The sequence below is a fragment of the Pangasianodon hypophthalmus genome, chromosome 15 (genome assembly GCF_027358585.1).
Source record: "Pangasianodon hypophthalmus isolate fPanHyp1 chromosome 15, fPanHyp1.pri, whole genome shotgun sequence".
Classification (NCBI taxonomy): Eukaryota; Metazoa; Chordata; class Actinopteri; order Siluriformes; family Pangasiidae; genus Pangasianodon; species Pangasianodon hypophthalmus.
This window is the reverse complement of record NC_069724.1, coordinates 17,033,926-17,055,200: the sequence shown is the minus strand read 5'-3', so window position 1 is coordinate 17,055,200 and position 21,275 is coordinate 17,033,926. Positions and strand designations below refer to the sequence as shown.

General features: G+C 39.4%; 1 protein-coding gene across 3 annotated transcripts in view; it reads right to left on the bottom strand.

The window, feature by feature from the left end:
* Window positions 1-68: 68 nt before the first annotated feature.
* The window catches only part of sec16a (SEC16 homolog A, endoplasmic reticulum export factor), a 35,280-nt gene continuing 14,073 nt past the window's right edge, over window positions 69-21,275 (bottom strand). Inside the window, exons 8-31 of one of the 3 annotated variants that reach the window (XM_053240433.1) lie at window positions 20,583-20,725; window positions 20,389-20,450; window positions 20,134-20,272; window positions 19,568-19,807; window positions 17,744-17,841; window positions 17,559-17,640; window positions 14,976-15,093; window positions 14,717-14,828; window positions 12,851-12,956; window positions 12,412-12,552; window positions 12,132-12,245; window positions 11,350-11,539; window positions 10,636-11,096; window positions 10,491-10,538; window positions 9,156-9,320; window positions 8,906-8,986; window positions 8,651-8,707; window positions 8,379-8,514; window positions 7,673-7,813; window positions 6,866-6,954; window positions 6,504-6,557; window positions 4,625-4,684; window positions 2,340-2,417; window positions 69-1,045 (exon numbers count right to left, since the gene is read on the bottom strand). In XM_053240433.1, coding sequence (XP_053096408.1) covers window positions 980-1,045; window positions 2,340-2,417; window positions 4,625-4,684; window positions 6,504-6,557; window positions 6,866-6,954; window positions 7,673-7,813; window positions 8,379-8,514; window positions 8,651-8,707; window positions 8,906-8,986; window positions 9,156-9,320; window positions 10,491-10,538; window positions 10,636-11,096; window positions 11,350-11,539; window positions 12,132-12,245; window positions 12,412-12,552; window positions 12,851-12,956; window positions 14,717-14,828; window positions 14,976-15,093; window positions 17,559-17,640; window positions 17,744-17,841; window positions 19,568-19,807; window positions 20,134-20,272; window positions 20,389-20,450; window positions 20,583-20,725 — 2,981 coding nt within the window. In that variant the 3' untranslated portion in view covers window positions 69-979. The remainder of the gene's footprint in view (window positions 1,046-2,339; window positions 2,418-4,624; window positions 4,685-6,503; window positions 6,558-6,865; window positions 6,955-7,672; window positions 7,814-8,378; window positions 8,515-8,650; window positions 8,708-8,905; window positions 8,987-9,155; window positions 9,321-10,490; window positions 10,539-10,635; window positions 11,097-11,349; window positions 11,540-12,131; window positions 12,246-12,411; window positions 12,553-12,850; window positions 12,957-14,716; window positions 14,829-14,975; window positions 15,094-17,558; window positions 17,641-17,743; window positions 17,842-19,567; window positions 19,808-20,133; window positions 20,273-20,388; window positions 20,451-20,582; window positions 20,726-21,275) is intronic. The other 2 variants (XM_053240434.1, XM_053240435.1) reach the window with 2 other exon arrangements.

Below are 21,275 nucleotides of genomic sequence, written 5' to 3'. Positions count from 1 at the left end.
ACTGGTATTAAAAAGTTCGAATGAAGACCACATTTATTTGCATAATTTAAATTAACCATCCACACACATTCCCATGTGCTAAAGAGCTCAAAAATATGTTTATTTTCATCACTTTTTTTCTTTTGAGTAATTTTACAGTGAATTTGAAACACAATGGAAAAGTCCAGGCTTCCTTCAAAGGGGTCGTGAATCCTTTGGAATTACAAAAAAAACAATCCCTCGCAGTGGCCACCGGAACGAGACTAGCGATGAAGATTGGGTTTATGAGAAAGGATTAAGAAAGAAGCAGCAATGGAGAAAAAAAAACATGACTGAGTAATCTAAGCAGTCAAATATGGAGAAATTAATATAAATCACAAATCTATGTAAACTTCTGAAAATCAAAAGATGAATCAGGAGAGCAGGGACAGACTACAGCTCATAAATATTCATTCGGATATACAGATTTGGGATTTGTGGCGATTAAAAAAAAAAAAAAAAATCATGATCATGTGTCTCGTTCCGACAGAAAGCCTTAATAAATATCTAAAATCTTCCAACGACCCTCACTGACGAAAACAGGCAAGATGAACACACCCTGCACTGTCTGCGTCCCAATGGCACTCCCCTCTCTATATCTCTCACACACACATACACACACACACACACACACACTTGCACAAACACGGATGCTGAAATGCAGTTAGTTAGGAAGGTCTAACTGAAAGCTAAACAAAATTATTGCACTTGAAGATCACACTGGCGTACGAGCAATCCAGTCAAAACACAGGGCAAAAGGAAAAAAGTAAGACAGAAGAAAAGTGAAAAGACAGATGAAAGAATCCACAGCTTTTTTAGGGTGTACGCTACGCAAGGTAAAATAAGACGATGCAGACGATGGTGATCAAGACTGGGAGGCCAGATGCCGGTACTTGTCCAATTCTGGATTAATTCAGTCTGATGAGATGTAAAAAAACACAGATTGATCTGCTTTGTAGAGTTATTTCAGTGTTGGGTACTCGCGCTGCCCCAACCGGCCTGGACGGGAACGAGCTGGAGGCACAGTCTGAGAGAGAGAACAGAGATATTATAATATTATTAATATGAATTTTGACTCGTGCTGCCTGTGAGATAAATTTAAGTTTCAGTGAAAACACAAATAAACTTCCTGTCCCAACTTAAACCACTTCACTCGCCCTGCTGAAACTACACTAGTGCCCTTTAAGGCAGGCGTTCTCAAACCTTTTGCAGCCAGGGACCATTACAGAGAACAGTAAAATAAATTTCACTGACCCCCTCAGTACCTAATCCAACTATTCAAATATTAGACACATTATATTAAAGTGTAAAATAATAATTTATTAATAAGTTCTTTATTGTAGCCAGAGACCTTTTCATTCCTGAAATTTCCAGACAGAAATGACAAATTACAGGTCTTGAAATCAAACTGCACTTTTAAGGTTGTATAGCTATTTACATCTCAACTTGTGTTATACTAATTTACAATACAATACAGTGCAAATATATCCAATAATAAATTAGACTTTGACCACAGTACCTGGTTACAAATGCGTTTTATATGCACCTAACGAAATGTCCTGATATTCGAAAATAACAGACGAGGTGAAGCAGAATAGTGTGTCTTTTCCCGAGTTGTTACTTTCAAATAACTTCCAGATAACATGCTTTATTTTGTCTATCCTATGGCCACATATTAGCGTTTAAAAACTACATTTTTTTTCCCCCAAGATTTTTCTGCCAAAGTAAATAATATGAAAATTGCAAACATTATCTTTTCAGCTAACATACTAGTTACCTACAGACTACCACTATATGATTGTTCTATGGTCAGGTCCACACACTGTAGCCTATAAAGAATTCATTTCTGTCTCAACAGTTTAACTGCAATCTAATGAAATAGGGTGAGTGTATTTTTGTGTTATTTTTGCCAGCAGGTTGGTTGACTCGACATTAGGATAGGCTATCTGTCAGGATTCTCTAACTCATTCTTCCTGTGGTTTATCTCTAGAAACAATTTAAAACTGAGGTTAAATTATGGTTCGTTCAGTTACTTTGCATAAACACAGTGAAGCATATATACAGTGAACATAAACCTTCATACTTGTTGTCATGGTAACTTTCCAACATGGTTAAATATATGACTAGCGCTGATTTCAAACTGCGAATTATTACTATTTTAAAGTTGTCATGATATAAAGCAATTAATAAAATGCACAGCTGCCAGCCAATCAGAAACAAGTATTTGCTGTGTCCATGGCATATTTATCACACTCAAGGCTTCAGGAAGCAATTAGTCCCAACTCTTCTGCACTGCTGGACTAAATGAACTTAAGTCTTACCTGTGCAAACTGGGAGGGGTTATAGAAAGTTATGCCCCCTGTGGGCGGAGCTCCCTGGGCAGGTAATTCTGTAGGGACCTAAAAACACAGGTATCATGAGTATAGTGACAGAGTATACAACCTACATGGAAACATACAACATACACATATATGTTTATACGTATTTTAGGGATATGTGTAGTACAATTAGATAGCCACTCAAGAGATGCTTTCTCTGGACAAGTCTGGAGAATTATCTTGACAATCTATGTCAGTTTGCTGTTTTAGAGCTTTTATTAAAATTAAAATCTAAATTCAAACTTTATTTATTCTAAATTGAAACCTAAAATAAATAACTGCATAGCCATTACATACAGTCAACTCCAGAAATACTGTAAAAATTATTGCCACACCCAAAGATATGCAAAATAAAACTGCCATCCTTGTGGCAGAGAGATCCTAATTTGCTCTCCAGCAAATTCACTTTGTCATCTAGCACCATGGGGAAAACTTGCAACACAATTAAGGCATACCATTGTTAATTTAACACAAGTCACATAAAAGTTTTCAATTCTAATATATATATATATATATATATATATATATATATATATATATATATATATATATATAAAGTCACTCTTTGCATGTGTTGCAGGGTGTCAATAATTTTGGAGTTAGCTGTAGAAATGACAGCAAGCAAATATTGGCCACAGGTTAAGTAAGTAATAGACATCATCCATAAACACTTCTAAGTTACATACCAGTGAACACAATGATCTTTAGACCTTCTCGCACAGCTATCTATGTGTACTATACAAACCAAGAAGATGGAAAAACAGTAGATGCCACATCATGAGCTATTGCTAGTCACTGTAATACATCAACACATCCGCCATAAAGGAAAGGTCCAGATTTGATCAGAAACCAATAAAAATATATGGAGCGCACATCAAATGTACAGACGGGTGACAAGTTAAACTCTAGAAACTGTTGTGCGTAAGTATCTCAGCAGATCAGCAGTTTCTGAAATACTCAAACCAGCCTGTCTGGCACCAACACCCACGCCACGGCCAAAGTCACTGATTTTTCCCCACATTCTGATGTTTGAAGTGAACATTACCTGAAGCTCTTGACCTGTATCTGCATGATTTTATACATTGTACTGAACTGTTTGGCTGACCAGATCATTGCATGATTGGCCAGATGAGTGTATAGACTGCTCTTTAACAAGCATTATAAAGGGGGCAGCAGTAAAGGAGACACCGGAAGGGAATTCAAACACTTACTACTAAGTGGCCCAGAAACACATCATCGTGACCCACCATTAAATAAACAATATGAACTTACAAATTATCCAACAACCTGAAACCACAAAAATACAGTACTTTTAAAACAGTTGCTAGCTTTAATGTCTATTAAACAACATTTATATGTATATGTACTGTATATGCTTTGGTATCGATCATGACCTGTAAATTTCAAGCTGGGGAAAAAAAAAAAGCTATGCTTTGCGGTACGAAGCAGTGTAGATCATTGTATACTGGATTTACGGTGCACTGTGGGCAATATTATAATTCATTATCTAGGGATTATTATTTGTTTACTGAGAATTTGGACAGCACTACAAAATGTCTGCACCCTAAAAAGTGCACTATATAGTGAATAGAGAACAAATTCAGACATATTGTGTAGAAGACGTATTGAAGAGAGTGTGTGCAAGTCACCTGTCTGTACATCCAGTTATTAAGAACCCTAAAGATAAAGGTAAACAGCACTAAACTGTAATCTCACCTAGCTGGAAGTACACATTTTCCAAGCTCACTTGTTTCACAAGTTTCGTGTTCTCTTGCTTTGAGGTGTGCAGGTATTTATAGAAAAAAATCTTAGTTGAGGCTCTAATTTCAATTCAAGTCTATGAGCTCAAACTGCAAAGTTGGGAAGTCGGGGCTATGGATGCATCTGGCTTTGCTCAATGAGGCATCTACCTTTTCATATCCAACATACAGGACAACAACTGATGCTGATTGTTAACATGCAGAGAAGACAGGGTTAGTGTGCACATGCTTGATGGGAATGAGCAGAATTACTCATTGCTGCACCAGCTTAGCTCCCAGCCAATCAGGGAGCTCGACCTAGGCAGGTGACAGCTGAGGACACTGCTGGAGGTGCGGCAAGAAGTGCAAGTGGAAATGCTGTCTGTGTGTGTGTCAGAGAAAGACAGCAAGAGAGAGACAGAAAGAGAGAATGAGACAGAGAGAGAGAGTGTGTTGGTATGTGTAGTAGTGACACCCGACTGATGGTACCTGGTTTAAATGCCGACTCACTTCTCGTGATAAAGAACTCATTGAACTAGAACGTGAGAGCTAGAACAGCAGGAAAAATCAAACACCACAACAGCGAAATTAATCCCATGCAGAATCGGCATGTCAATCAAGACACAAAACCAATACATCAGAGCCAATTTTCACTGTAGCACCCCATTCAGGGGCTCATCAGTGTGTGTATGTGTGTGTGCATGCCACACACTCTGACACGCATCCACACGCACACTCATGCACTTGAGAGCAGTATCAAAGGGATTTAAGATTAAGATTTAAGATTATGAACACTCAGTTTTAAGCAGAGAGTTAGTTTCCAAAGGCACTTTGGGCATGATAGAATTTGTGTAGAAACTGTGTGTAAGTGTGTAAATGTGGCTGACAGAACAAATTTCACAGTTTTAATACTATCTGAATTGTCATGATAGTGTTTACATACAGACATGTTTAGGATCTCAGGTTCTAATTTTAGTCACCTAATGGAAGTTTATCGGAAAGAGCAGTTTCTAAACATTCTGGCTAAATCCACGAAAGAGCAAAGTCATTTTTTTTAAGTATATAAATTAAGCAAGTTGAAGATTTTTACATGGATCATGGGTTCAATTTAACTCTAAAATAAATTCAAGGGCTCCCCTAACACAGAATTATTTCAGCAACATTATTTACATGTGAATAATAATATTTTGTCTACTTATTATTCCCATAGCGCTTTTTACTCCTGAACTTTCCACTGACAAAACACATTATTTCCGAGTTGAAATTACTTATAGGCCTACTGTTCTGGAGTTACGGATTTGGGTTTGGATTAAACCCAAGCCACAATAAGTCCTCAGTCAAATAGGCAAATAATGAGAAGAACTCAGTAATAAAAATAATAACTTTAATAATGTTGGGTGGTGATTTAGCACCACTGTAAGTAGAAATACCAGCCCCTCTGGCTACACTAAAAAAAAAAGAGAATACGTGGTTGGTCAGATTTAAGAGAACATATTATGTATAGTTACATAAAATTATTTAGTTTCTAATCAAAACACGATTTCACTGCTTCTACTAAATTTAATTCAAACAAGTTTCTAACTACTAGTCTGAATTATGTAGCGAGTGAATGATCAATTCATGTAGCATTAATGTGATCCAGTTACGCTGTAAAGTCTGTAGGCACTGACTGGAAGAAATAACCATTAAAGTATTAAATTAACCTGATTAAATAATGTGCAGTGGGTAATGTTGCTCTGGCGAACCAGCTTCGATCCTGATCGCAGATGAGAGCGTGAAGGGTTCGATTTTATTCAGGGTTTTTATTCAGTACGCATTTGAACTGAGTAAATTCAGCTTTTTTTTCTTCTTCAGTGTGCTACACAGACCCCACTTTGAAAACAACTGAACTAAGAAATGTAAAACTGAAATACATTTCAATGTTGGAAAAATACTGTTTTTACTAAATAAATGAAAATAAAGCTAAAATATTAAAGTTTATGATTAAAAAAAAGTTATACTGTAATATTTCCTCCATTTTTATTTTCTCTGCTTAAGAAAGTGGCAGGTTTTTACAGGCTCATAGGGAGGAGATTAAAAGCTATTCAAGTGAAATTCAGTGTTAAATCTTTTCAGTAATTAAAATTAAAATATCTGGATTTTGATAGCCCCAGCCTAAAACAGATTTGCCCTCACTGTGCTCTGTGTGAATCTATATATGCACATGTTGGTATATGTGAGACTGAACATGCAACATGAGTCAATATTATGCTGAGTAACTAAGTTGACCATGGATGCATGTTCATGACAGACAGGATAGAGCATGGTGCAATGAACTGGCCTCAAATTCTATGAGAGGTGAAAGGTCAGGGGGAAAGGATTACTGTACCTCTCCTGATGGAGCGCCCTCCGGACCCGAGGGCAAGAGAGTTGGATTAAACATCTGGGAAAAAAAAGAAGGGAAAAAAATATACATATAAACACATCAGTAGAATGATTATACCAAACACATGTATTTTGTAATAGGTTTTTTTTTCCCCAGCAACTTCTCTGTTTTTGCACTGGAGCTAGATCTTCAGTAATATCACACAGATAATGTCCAAAAATGTCTTGGCTCATAAACTACATTGGTCAGAAGGGAAGAGTATGTACATTTAATTGCTTTCACCAAACTTAAATAATATGCGTGATTGTGTAATCGCACAAATAAAATGGACTAAATACTGACTCTGTGTTTGTGTGTGTACATACCTGTGGAACTGTTGTGCCGGGCTGAATGTGTTCTGTGTTTCCATTGCTGTCTGGAACACTTCCCTCCACTGGTTGCTGGTCATCAGGTGCTGAGAAGGTGTGTGAAATAATGAAGGATTTACCACACATACAAGTAATCACCAAAACACACAGAGGAACAACACTGTCCTGTACAGACATTCATCAGTGATATACAGTATATACATATACACGCAAGAAAATAATCATACTTCTTAACACACAACCGTCTCAACACGTACAACATGCACAACTTTATAATGATCAATAATCATTATACTGATATACTGTTATAATAACCCGACAAACCCCCAACATAGCACACACACCAGGGATGTAAACAAATATGAATAAATTACTCAGAATGAACAGATAATGTGATCTAAACGGATACAAATACAGATACGAATAGGAGGATCTCTATTGCGAGCGAGCTTGGGGGACAAAGAATGACTATGTTCATTAACATGAATGTGAATGATGCATTTACAGCAATATAGCATTCATTTACTCATCCTTAGTAACTGCCTGGTCAGGTTTGCAGTGGTTTAATTTGGGCTACTAGTTTGTTTATATTTTGGAAAACAGAAACAACTAAATGTTACAGGTATTTAATACAGCAGTATATAAAACAGTTTCATGTACATGTCTATTTCAAAACTATTTAAAAAAAAAAAAAAAAACAGCTCCAGTTTAGGCTGTGCCCACTTCGAGTTTAAATCAAAAGACACAGATACATCCCTAACACACACACACACACACACACACACACACACACACACACACTACCTGCAGTGGGAACGAAGAGGTTCGCTGGCATGGCCATGGGTGCAAGAGGAGCAAACAGATCAGCGGGTGGAGCAACAGCAGGGGTAGGGTTTGAATTACGACGGCCAGGATTCAACACATCCACATACCGAGCCTTAGTGCCTGAGAAAAAAACAGATTGACCCCCATTTCATATGAAGTGCAAGCTAAATCTTATTTATCCGTGTTATCCTTAACAGCTCACAATTTCCATTTGCTGTTTTTTTTTTAAAGCTTTCTAAACAGTGTTGTGTTTAGAATATTGACTGATCCTGATTCTTTTTATTTGCAACCAGTAAATGTTGTTGCTATTTAAAGCCTTGCACCCTTAAATTTTATACCAAACACTTTCACTCTGTCATGTTCAGTGCTGCATTTTTTTTTTTTGTTCTGTGAATACAATGCAGGAATGACCAACAAGCTCAGTTGCTTTATTTAAAAACAAAACCAAAAAAAAAAAAAAAAGTCAGTGCCAAGCTTGATGCCTTACCGTTTGGGTTTCTTCTCATCAGCCACTATCAAATACTTATTTCAAAATCATATTCTTGTGGCCACTCGTGAACTCTACGTCCTCGACATTGTACAACAAACACAGGACTGTACAAAACATATCCATAACCAAGTGTCTGTTGCTGCTTTATTAATGTATAGGTGTATTTTATTAAGCTGAAATTTCATGTCCTGTCACCTGCTTTCCTGGAGAACATATTAACAGATGGCCCTGCAGCTGGTCCACCTGGTGGTCCACCCATTCCAGGTCCGCCCCCCATGTTGCCCATTGCAGCTTTTGGAAACATTGAGGGAGGAGGGGGTGGTGGCTTGCTCTATACACAAAAGACATTCAGACAATTTTAATGTAATAGTGAAGAAAAAAAAAGTGAAAAAGTGAAAGTGATTATAGTGTGTTTATTTTATATAAAAAAAAAAACCAAACAAACAAAAAAAAAAAAAAACACCCACCTCCTCCTCTGGTTCATCCAGATTCACCCATCTCTGCTTCTTTTCATCCCAAACAATCTGTCAGAGAAATGATTATATCATCATTTATTCCTACTACCACATTAGCCCACTACTTATAGCCCCGTAAATAAACCTATCTGGATTTGACTTGATAAAATCATGACGTGCACCACATGAAAAGGTCTGAAGAACAAGTGAGAGAGGGGAAGACGGAGAGAGAGTAAAATGGAGAAAGAGTATACAGATGACTCTTACAGATTTGTTCTTGTCATCTGGCAGATGAACTTCATTCCGTCTGTTTCGTTGTATCCAGCTCCAGAAGCCCCCACCTCCTTCCTGAGAAGAGTGGTTACAAATACAGTTTTATGAAATTAAAAGGTAAAAGATAAAATTTTGTGTCCTTAATGCATTTTTTTTTTTTTTTAATTGCGGTGGTTCAAAAGTTTTGTTTTATAAAACCTCTGCCAATCAAGTTGACTCAGAGCATACGCTTGAGTGTTTGTACCTTTTTGGGAGACTCTTTCTTGGTTTTCTTAGGTGCTTCTTGGACAGGAGCCTCTGGTATTGGTGGAGGAGGAGGAGAGCTCTGATTGGCTGCAGAGTTGCTGCGCTCTCGTCCCGTCGAATGAGTGGATGACTCTGACGTAGTGCGAGAGCGACGTCCAGACATCTGAGTGAGAAGGAGGCAGAGGTTAAAGTGAGTTTTCACTGGCCACTTTGATAGGAACACCTGTACACCTGCTCGTACATGCTATTTTCCAATCAGCCAATCACATAGCAACAGCACAATGACTAACAGGTCGATAGCTTTAGGTTAATGTTCACATCAAACAGCAGAATGGGGGAAAAATGTGATCTCAGTAACTTTGATTATGGCATTGCTGTTGGTGCCATTGCTGTTGGAGGCTGGTTTAAGTATTTAAGAAACTGCTGAACTCCTGGGATTTTCACACACAACTGTCCATCGTGTCTACACAGAATAGTTTCAAAAACAAAAAACATCCAATGAGCGATGGTTCTGTGAGCGGAAATGCCTTGCTGATGAGAGAAGAAAGAGGAGAATAGCCAGACTGGTTTGCTCTCACTCCACGAGAAGCTGGCAGGGGTGGTACAGGTCTGCTGTTGTCTCGGAGATGGTGCTTCACACCTCTCTCTCTGTCTCAACATCTCATCCTTTGAATTCCATGTAGTTACAGTTACCTCCCCGATCAACCTCCTCGTTGTCATCTACCGCCCTAATGGTCCCCTAGAGGACTTTCTTGAAGAAATGGATATGCTCCTCAGTCTTTTCCCCCTCTTACTGTCCTCAGAGACTTCAACCTCCCCTCTGACAAGCTCCAGTCCTCTTGCCTTCTCTTTCTTCTACATTCCTTCTCCCTGACATTCAACAGCTGCTCTCCCACACACACGGGAGGAAATGCCCTGGACCTGGTCTTCAGCCTCCCCTCTCCAGCTACAGACATCAATGCTATCCACATCTCAGATCATCACTTGGGATCTTTCACCCTCCCTATCCTTTCTTAAATCACCTATCAATACTTCTCTCCCACTCGTTGAAACCTCCACTCTATTTCCCCTTCCTCCATAGTTTCCTATACTCTATCATCCCTAAAGCTCTTGACCTGCATCTGCATGCTTTTAATGCATTGTGCTGCTGCCACATGATTGGATAATTGCATGAATGTGAAGGTATACAGATGTATTAATGCTTTGGAGTTTTGATATATACCATTAGATTATTATTAACTGCATTATATTATCAATATTTTTATTACATACCATTTATACCAGAATAGTTCCACCAATAATTTAAACAGATAGAAAGCCAGAGATACCATACCCTGTGCACTGAAGACTGCGATGTAGTTCTGGATCTTCTTCCTGTACTCTAAACACAAATCAGTGGTGTCAGTTGTTTGTCACAAAAAAAGAACAGAACCACTTTACTTATTTTGTGTTGTGTAAAGAAAAAAAAAAAATCTCACCATCTGTGCCATGTTGTCATAGAAGTCCATCTGGGGAAGTGGACCATGGGAAGGTGGTGATGGCTGATGTGACTGGTGTGGAGATGGAGGAGTAGGTGTTGATTCTACCCCGGGAATCTGGTGTGGAATATGGGGCGGCATATGGGGGGGCATCTGAGGGGAAATCTGAGGGGACATCTGGGGAGACATCTGGGGGGGCATTTGAGAAGGCATCTGGGGGGGCATCTGGGGGGGCATTTCCATGGGTGTGTAGAGGGGAATTTGCGGAGGCATGCCAGAGGGCAGAAGAGTGGGATTCTGGGCTGGCATAGATGGGTATGACCCCTGGTCCTCAGCCTGGTATTGAGGGATGAAGCCAGGCTGGGGTGGAGCAGGGGCTGATGGGTTAAACGGGACACCCTCGCTGGGGGGAGGGCCGTGCTGCAGAGAAACAGCCCCATCTTGCAAAATAGTTGCTGGAGCTAGAAGAGAAACCAACTTGTGAGACCATGGAGAGGAGCCACAGGAGCTCATTATGAGCCTCATAGTCTTTATGTTTACAGCAGCACTTCTTAGGTACAATTCTATAGTATCCAGGTGAGAATGAATCACACTGATGGTCACCTCTTGACTAAAGCCTGATATTGACTTAAATGTTGTGACTCGTATTAATGAAGAATGATGCACTTTGTTAGAGAAATTTGACCAAACACACACACACACACACACACACACCTGGTGGCATGAGCTGCACCCCTGGCGTGGATGAGCCAGGCGGGGGCATAAGGGCAGTCATGAGGGGGTTGTGAGGGTCAGAGATAAAAGATGAAGCTTCAGCAGGACAGGCCTGTTCTTCTGAGCTTGGTGTAGTGCAGGCAGATGGCTGGGGAGTACTGAGATCTGTACGCAATGTTATCACACCATCCTGAAAAAGAGAGAGAGAGTTCTTATTGTTCTTTTTAACCAATCTTTGCTATCTATCTTGAAAATTCCCTGTATATGCACCTGTCAGATTTCAGACAAGAAAGCTACTGTGTAACTCCACATTTCAGTTCATAAAAGTTACACTAACAAGTACTCTTAGTAGTTTGTATCCTTAGGAGTTTGTACCCTCTTAATAGTTTGTATCCAAACTACAATCTACAGTCTACAATTTGCATTGGTTTCTACTCATACGCTGCTACTATGCAACTGCACAGCCATGTCCATCTTCTTTTCAGCCATATCATGTAATCCATCCAATACTATTCTCTGTGTGCAGTGCCCTGTGTAGTTATTGTTCTGTGTATTAACTGAACATTTTGCACTTGTCTCGCACTATTGTATATTTGCACATTACATGGTCCTGTGTACCATGCTACATATCTAATAATACTAAGTATTAAGAAGCCTCATTTCACATTTTCAAATAGCTCAGGAGTGACTGAGGATAGTGGTCCAAAAGAAATCACATTCACCAGATATATACACAACACATAACAGTATAAAACACTCTATTCATGCACGCACACACGCACCTTGATCTGGTTGCTGAGTTTCTTCAGGTGCAGTAGCCAGTCAGGCTCCTGGAAGAGTTCTTGCTCTGGCTTCTCCTTCAGCTGGGGGTCAAAAAACCTCAATCGCTCAGACATCTGATTTAAAAAAAAAATAAAATAAAAAAAAAAAAAATAAAGGAAAAAAAAAAAACAGAGACAGAGAGAGAGAGAAAAGAGGATATGTTTAAAAACTCTCCAAGCACAACAAGAGAAATCTAGAGTAGATCGCATAGGTGTGTTAAGCGTGTACGAGTGTATACACCTGTATAAGCTGACTGATGAAAACAGGTGAGTGGTAGTTGGGCAAGGTCAGAAGTGCACGGGAAATGACCTCACAGTAATGAAATGCTTGGGCGCAAAGCCCCACTTCGGCCAGACGGCATGCGTAGATGAACTTAAACACCTGCAAGGGTCAAAAGTTTGACTTTTATACCATTCACACAAACCCATAATCACACGGAGTGAAAAAAACTCTTTGGTGTAGCTACTAATAATCACTGCTGTCCAATTGTTTGAGCAACAGGGAAGTTTTTCCCCATGAAACCACGAGAAATAGTTCTTCCAGGCAAGCTGCCTGTGAACCATTTACTTCATCATCGTACGAACATTCATAAAACACTGGACGGTGTTGATCTATCTCATTGGAAATATTTCTTTTTCACTCTGCAAGTATGGTGCATGTATGTGTGTAAGATACTAACCTGGAAGTTGGGCAGTGAAAGAGGCTGGGAACCAAGTGACTGTGCATACTCATACGCTTCTGTCCTCTGTATTGCTTCTGTAGTACAGAACCTCACAAACGGAAGACTGAGAGAGAGAGAGAGAGAGAGAGAGAGACAGACAAGTACTCTTCAGTTTGGGAGCAATATTATAACAGGGCAGCTGTAATGTTTATGAGTGATTTGCATGTGACAGGAGAATTTAGAGAAATACCAGGCAGACTACTTGATCCAGGCACTGTCATGACCAAATACACCGATCAGCCATAACATTAAAACCACCTGCCTAATATTGTGTAGGTCCCCCTTGTGCTGCCAAAACAGCTCTGACCTGTCAAGGCATGGGCTCCACAAGACCTCTGAAGGTGTGCTGTGGTATCTGGCACCAAGATGTTAGCAGCAGATCCATTAAGTCCTATAAGTTGCGACGGGGGGCCTCCACTGATCGGACTTTGTTTGTCCAGAACATCCCACAGATGCTCGATCAGATTGAGATCTGGAGAATTTGTAGGCCAAGTCAACACCTTGATCTCTTTGTCATGTTCCTCAAACTATTCCTGAACAATTTTTGCAGTGTGGCAGGGTGCATTACCCTGCTGAAAGAGGCCACTGCCATTAGGGAATATCGTTGCCATGAAGGGGTGTACTTGGTCTGCAACAATGTTTACGTAGGTGGTACGTGTCAAATTAACATCCACATGAATGCCAGGACCAAAGGTTTCCCAGCAGAACATTGCCCAGAGCATCACACTGCCTCTGCTGGCTTGCCTTTTTCCTATAGTGCATCCTGGTGCCATCTCTTCCCCAGGTAAAGGATGCACATGCACCCGGCTGTCCACATGAAGTAAAAGAAAATATGGTTCATCAGACCAGGCCACCTTCTTCCATTGCTCCATGGTGCAGTTCTGATGCTCAAGTGCCCATTGTAGGCACTTTCAGTGGTGGACAGGGGTCAGCATGGACACTCTGACTGGTCTGCAGCTATGCAGCCCCATATGCAGCAAGCTGCACTGTGTGTTCTTATGCCTTTCTATCACAGCCAGCATTAACTTTTTTCAGCAAATTGTGCTACAGTAGCTCTTCTTTGGGATCAGATCAGATGGGCTAGAATTCGCTAGAATTTTGGTAGGAACTAATCACTGCATACTGGGAACAACCCACAAGGCCTGTCGTTTTGGAGATGCTCTGACCCAGTCATCTAGCCATCACAATCTGGCCCTTGTCAAAGTCACTCAGATCGTTACCTTTGCCCATTTTTCCAGCTTCCAACACATCAGCTTCGAGAACTGACTGTTGCTGCCTAATATATCCCACCCCTTGACCGGTGCCATTGTTCACTTCACCTGTTAGTGGTTTTAATGTTATGGCTGATCGTTGTAAGTTTAATATGTAATAGATTTTGCTGCTTGCAAGTAGAAAATACGGTGCAAAAAACCCCCAGAAAAACAACTCACAACTAGTGAGTTGCAATGCTGAAACGTTATACCTTATTTTAGTTTGTGGTAAATGCTGCCGTAGAACAGAGGTAGGCCAACATGCATCAGCTTGATTTGGGCCACAGAGAATAGAACTACAAAGAATAGTACTTACAAAAACCTCTTCCCCTAGGAAAGAAGTTTTCCTCTCTGTAGTGGACTGTCTGATAGTTAGTGGCCGGTTATTTAATTAAGTCTTTTTAATAGTTCTGTAGTAGTATTAGTTCAATAAAATGCTGGGAAGAAATATTTAAAATACTCTTAATATAAATAATCAATTATTTTTTAGAAAAATCAGTAGCTTAATAACCACTATTCTACAGATTAATAACCACTACTCTATAGATTAGTAACCACTACTCTGTGTATGTACCTGTGGTTGGAGCCAATGAGGACCATCTTGGTGCTCTTCTTGGTAAAGACACCAAAACCCACCTGAGCCATCAAGTAACAGAAATGAGCAGCATCAAGCAGACCTTTAGAAGCTGCAACATACACACACGCACACACACACACACACACACACACACAGTCATATATCTTAAACATGCATCACTGCAACTTTACCATTTTAGCAAGATAAGTAAAGGCAATAAATGAACACTTTGGGTGTGAATTGTGTGAGTGTGTACCCAGCGTGTCTCCCATGGTCGAGATGGTGCGTGTGTCCAAGTCGAGTGCATGTGTGAGGTTGGAAAGAACCATGGCCAGGTGAGGACGCCAGTCGCCCCACTTCTCATCCCCACAACACTGCCAGGGAAAAGGAACATATGGAATAGGAAATCAAAACGTGAGGTGTAATTTACGTTACTAGTCAAACATGACTTCTGACAGTACACCAAAACTGTCATGCATATACTGTACATCAGCAATGTCAGAATTCTCATCGTTTGAATACTACTGTTACTGTAACTTTCCTATAATGGCACGTCATAGAGTATTTTATTCCTCATACCACAGCAATGTGCCAATTTTTTAATTTATTAAAGAATGATATATTTTTAACAAATTTAACAAGTTAGTTTTCTGTTATCACTTACATAATACCAGCTACAAACAGTCATTCCCTTACCAGCATCTCTTTTTTCCTCTAAGTTAATAAGACAAACATAAAAAACTCAGCTTAAGTTACAGAGAAACCACAAGGCACAAACTCCTCTGTCCTGAAGACTTTCCCTGAGACTTTGGATTTTAAACAATGGATACTGCACAAACACTGTTTGTTTGCAAACTATGCAAAGGCAAGACTGTCCACAGACCCGTTTAACCACCAAGAAAGCACCAAAAAGAGTGTGCGGAAAGCGAGAGAACACGGGGAACGCACATGAGTGCAACAGCATCACAGCCAGAAGCAATCAACAATAACAAATACATTTAAAAAAAGGAAGCCTCTACTTATGAGATAACAAATAAGTGCTGGAAATCGCTGATGGAGTGATGTTTTATCTCAGCAAGAGTACAATACATATCAAAACTCAAAAATCGAAAAAAATAATTCCTCATTACTACGCATGAGAGCCATGCCAGGAGACATATAGGAGATATATACACATATAAGGGACGGTACTGACACAAATATTAAATTTTAATACATTTATTTTGTAATGACAACAAATCAAACCACTGCAATATCAATACATTGTATTGTAAGAAAAGTAGATCAGGATTTATTATATAATGTGGAATTTTTTCCCCTATTATGACCAAGTGATTTAAATTTTTTTCAGTGTTATAAATGTATTACATAGTAACGTTATTAATATGGAAAATGCACAGACGAGAAAAACAACTGTGATTTTATTTTGTATAATTCCTCATCCTTCCAAAATTACAACACACAATGTGCTTCTGAATCGTTTTAGACGTGAGTGTGATTCATATCAGCTCAGCACACAGGTGTTTAACCCTGTTCAGACCGCAGTCCAACCAGCCATGGTAGACACCGGAGTGCACATATACATGGCGGTTTACGAAATGAGCCTGTGAGCCTTGTGTTTGTGTGCCGTAACACTTCCTTCTGATTAGCTTAGCTTTTTGGAGTAATAAGAAAGCACGCTTTGAGGCAGTTAGGTTCCCACTTGCAAACTTCATGCTCCTACCTAGCATGTAAGAAGAGGTAGAGTTCATAATGAATACTAAACGGAAATATCGCGATATCAGCAAATTCATCTCGCCAGTATTTTGTACTGAGATATTCAAGATAACGATATTCTGTATCATGCCTACTCATTACGACTTACCAAATTGCAAATATTTTTCTAACACCGCCATTCCTCAGATGTGCACCGAATGCCAAGAGTAGTGCAATAAAAACAAAAACAATGAAACAAGAATCACTTATTTTGAATTTTAAATAAAAATGTAAAACCAATTAAGCTACTTTATTCAGTAATTAATATATTTAAATATTCACTTGCCTGTCAATCACATTTCCATTTATTGAACTTTTAAACATGTTTATTTATTCAAATATGTTTGAAAAATTACTTCAGCCTAAGTGGTCCATGTTATTGTTTATCTTTGAGGTTATCTGTTATCTGAGGTTAGCTGTATTTTCATCAATAGGAAAATTAGTTTGGTTCTCTGTTGAGTAACTTGTAAAATAGTCATAAAAACCAACATGGTAAATAATTGTGATAATATCAAGGATCACGATATGATATTTCTGTCAGATTGCCCACCCCTAATAGAAATGAATGTATTGGAACAAGCACATGAATATCAACCTGTGATTTGCTACTAACTACTGTCAGCACCGCTGTTATTTTGAGTGAACACCACAAGACTTTCAAAATCTCAGAATCGCCGACCCTTTCACACTACAAGACCTGAATCACTTGTGATCAGTTGTTTGGTGGATGTAGCAGCAGTGCGACCTTCAACAGCCTGTGGTATAAAACCATTTATGCCATCCTTACAATGCAATTTTTCAAGCAATGGACTATTGTATATTTTTTCATCACATAAATGCAAAATATGTTACTTTTCACTCGCATGTGAATACAAATTTCGTGTAACAGTTAAAACTAGTGCATTTGAGAAGATTTAGCTTTTATGTGAGAGGTAAAACCAGTGAATGTGAGAGAATTGCTTTTATGCGTATACGAGAGATAAAATTTAAATAATGGCCGAAACAACACTTGTGACAAGCACATACAAACACACGCACTGATTCTGTGTCGCACACTGCATTACGAAACCATTCCCATACTTACCGTGGCAGAAGCAGGCATGCGTCCTGACATGAGCTGGTAGACTGTCTGCAGTGGATCGTTAATGGGAAGACTGTTGGCAAACCTGAGAGACACAAACACGTTATAGTAATCCATCTTTTTAGATATCAGATATTATATCAATGCAAAGAAGACAGCGAAACACTGATTTTGTGTTTGTGTGTTACCTGGTCATGACTCGTGCATGTGTTCTGTTGTCCATCTTACTGGCCAGGAGAAGGGCGTGGCCCCAAAGCCCGTTCTTCATAGCGGACTCAAGAGCATCCTAAAAGCAACACATAACCAGGTCAGTGTCTGAATTTATGTATAGGTGTTTAAAGGTATGGGACTGTATTTTCAGACACTTCTGTCTCTGAGTTGTACTCAAAAAGCAAGTGTATGCATTTTTAATAAATTTTTGTACTTTGGCACTACAGGTAGCATTGCCTCCTTACAACTCCAGGGTCCCTGTTTCAATCCTGAGCTCAAGTTACTGTCTTTGCGAAGTTTTGTATGTTCTTCCTGTGCCAGCCTGGGTTTCCTCCAGGTTCACTGGTTTCCTCCCAGTATGTGAGTGAGTGTGTGAGTGTGTGTTTACAATGGACTGGTGTCACATCCAGGGAGTATTCCCATCTCATGCCCAGTGTTCCTGGGATCCAATGCAACACTGACCAGGATAAAGTGGTTACTGAAGATGAATAAATGAAAAGTTTAATGAATGAATGTATGAATGACATATACTGTCACCTTCTCCATCATTTTGGCTCAGAACCCCCCACTAACCATTATTCATATTCATTATATTCATTATATTCATAATCACAGGCCAGTGTTACATAACACTCGTTGGTTGATACGTGTAAGTTCTAAAATGTTAATCTGGGACTGACAAAGTATATGATGAATGAGGAGTGAGAGTACAAAGACGTTTCCGAGCTGTGAGTTAACAGTACAGTGTATCAGTTCAGTTCAGTTTTGACCTTGCCAGTTCAGCAAGGTAATGCTAGTTTACTCTGTGAAATTAGTTAGCCAATAACATGCACAAAAAAAAAAGACACATTTTGAAAGTCAATACAAGCAAAAGTGTTTTGTCAATACTGTCTGGGTTTTTTCTTTCAGTTTTAAGAGTTCAATTTTGGTGAATGAATGAAGTACATTCAAGGTGCAGCCATGAAGTGTACACACATGTAACAGCATGTGAGCACTGTAGGCTGATTGTTGCCATCGGCCAATCACAGTGAACATGTGATGTAATTTCTCGTGTGATTTTTAAACAGAGTTGTTTGGCACAGAAAAACTGTAAACACCAAAAGGCTGCAAAAAGCCAATTTTCACAATGCAGCCTTTAATCAGAAATGGACATATCAGTAGCCCAGCACCTGAGACAAGCAGATAGTATGTCCTGGCTATTCGTTTTTTTTTTCTTTTAATAGTTGAACAGCTGACAAGTAGATTGAACAACCAGAAAAAAGGGCACGAAAAAAGCTTTTTTCCTATTAGCTTTTGCAAAACAAAAGTTTTCATTTGATTGCAAAGTTGCATTTCATGGTGGTACAGTAGTTCTTGATACTGTAATCATAATGCGCACTTCCGAATCCCACCGCCTGCTGCACTACACACATTGGTTGAGGAGCTAGGTGGATTAATTAGAACACCACATCTTAATAGTCAAACCTTTGGCCACTGACTTGCTGACTTTTTGTTGAGGTCGCAAACACTATCTGCTATATGATACTTGTTCATTTCCCTTAGTCTGTATTATTGCACTTAATTAACTTGCCGTACATAATTACGTTAGGTTCGCTATTTTTTTTTTCCCCCAAGGTTTCTGTGCAACCAAAACATGAAACTCAGCAAGACACTGGAGCTTTTACTTGCCTGGTGCACTAGCTATCAAATTTATCATTTGTTCACCCCGGTAACATACTATTTTGTGTACTACTACTGAAATAAACTCCCATATGATATGCATATGTTTGTGTTTTTGTGTGTGTCTGTTTGTGTTGTCCTGCCTTTTTCCGCCCAAAGAGCAGCAGCTCTCGGAAACGTTCAGTCTCCTTGCCAACACTTTCAGCCACACCCATGAAGGTGTCTGATAAGAGCGAGAGTGGCCCTGACCCCTCCTCTTCCGGCCGTTCCAGTGCCTCATTGTTGAAGTCAATCAGGTTCGCCTCATTGGGTGATTTTCCTGGTAACCACACGGAACGATGTTCCTTCAGCAGGAGATCAGCTATGTCTGTGCCAACTACCGTCTGGGTTGAGAGAAAGAAAGACAGAAATAAAGAGAGAGAGAGAGAGAGAGAGATTTAATGATTGTTTAACATTTCTAAGTTACACAGTCATTATGTTATTGATTTTTTTTCAATTTTTATAAAATCTAAACACCCTTTGTAAACACCCTTTGTAATAATTAAACAAACCTAGAACAAAAAGAGAACATTTCTAAGTTACACAGTCATTATGTTATTGATTTTTTTTCAATTTTTGTAAAATCTAAACACCCTTTGTAATAATTAAACAAACCTAGAACAAAAAGAGAACAAGATAGACGTGCACACAGGCACACATGGGTACGCACCCCATTCTGACGACACAGCAGTACAATGAACTCCCAGATGAGGAAGGCAGAGTCCTTGTCAATGAGGTCATCATTGCGCATACACTCCTGTGATTTGTTCTGTGCAAACTTTATAACGTCCACCTTATGGGTTTCCTCCCTGACATACACACACAAACACACACACAAACACACAAAGATGAGGATAAGGAATGAAGGAAGTGTGTATATCAATCTACTGGTACGAGTGTGCTACAAGAATTCAGTCAGGCTTACTTGACAAGTGGCCCTGGGAAGGCGCGTAACTCGGCCTGCTCTGGAAAATCCTGCATCATTGTCTGAAACATTCGTCCAAAAATAACAATGAGCACATGCATATATTCCATGCTTGAATATCAAAATCCAATTAAAAGCTGAAAATATTATCATAGCCATCCAGTTTCATTAGGTTGTAAATAAAACATCGTTACCTCCAGGCTATGAATCTCGACAAGGGCAGGCTGCCCAGCCGAGGGCAGGTTGGGCTGAACTAAGATCAGCTGACCTGCTGGCCCAAACCGAGCACAGCAGTGAGGAACCGAGAACTTCTCCGGAGTCAACGGCCTCGGAGGAGCTGAAAGACAGAAAGACAGGAAGAAAATGAAAGACTGGAAGAAATGCACTTTCTCCTTTTTAGTCAAAGATACAAAACATAAACAATCGAATTTAAGAATGTTATTAGGAGAAGGGTATAATGTTGGTTTGGCAGACTAATGTGCACAAGAATGCCAAAGCTCATTCTTGAGAGAACGTGGGTAGGTGCAATGATATTACAGTCCCAGCTTTGCCCACACTTTCTATTTCTATGGATGTGTAAATCTATTTATGTCTCTAGAAAGGATGCATTCATACTTATACTGGTATTAGTCGGATACTGTGCTCATTTGCTCAAAAATGCTGATACCAACATCCGATACTACATGATAATGTGTGATGCGCGCCTACTCTTTTACAAGTCAAGTCTGCCAGTCTGATTCTTTTACACGTCACGGTACATTTCGAAGCACTTGTGCTCATTTTAATTGCCATGCTTACTAATACTGCTCTGTACGTTCAGGTTGTCCTAACCCTAACCCTCGCACTCTCTGTTAAAGATACTGGTTAAAGACCATAACATCTTAAAC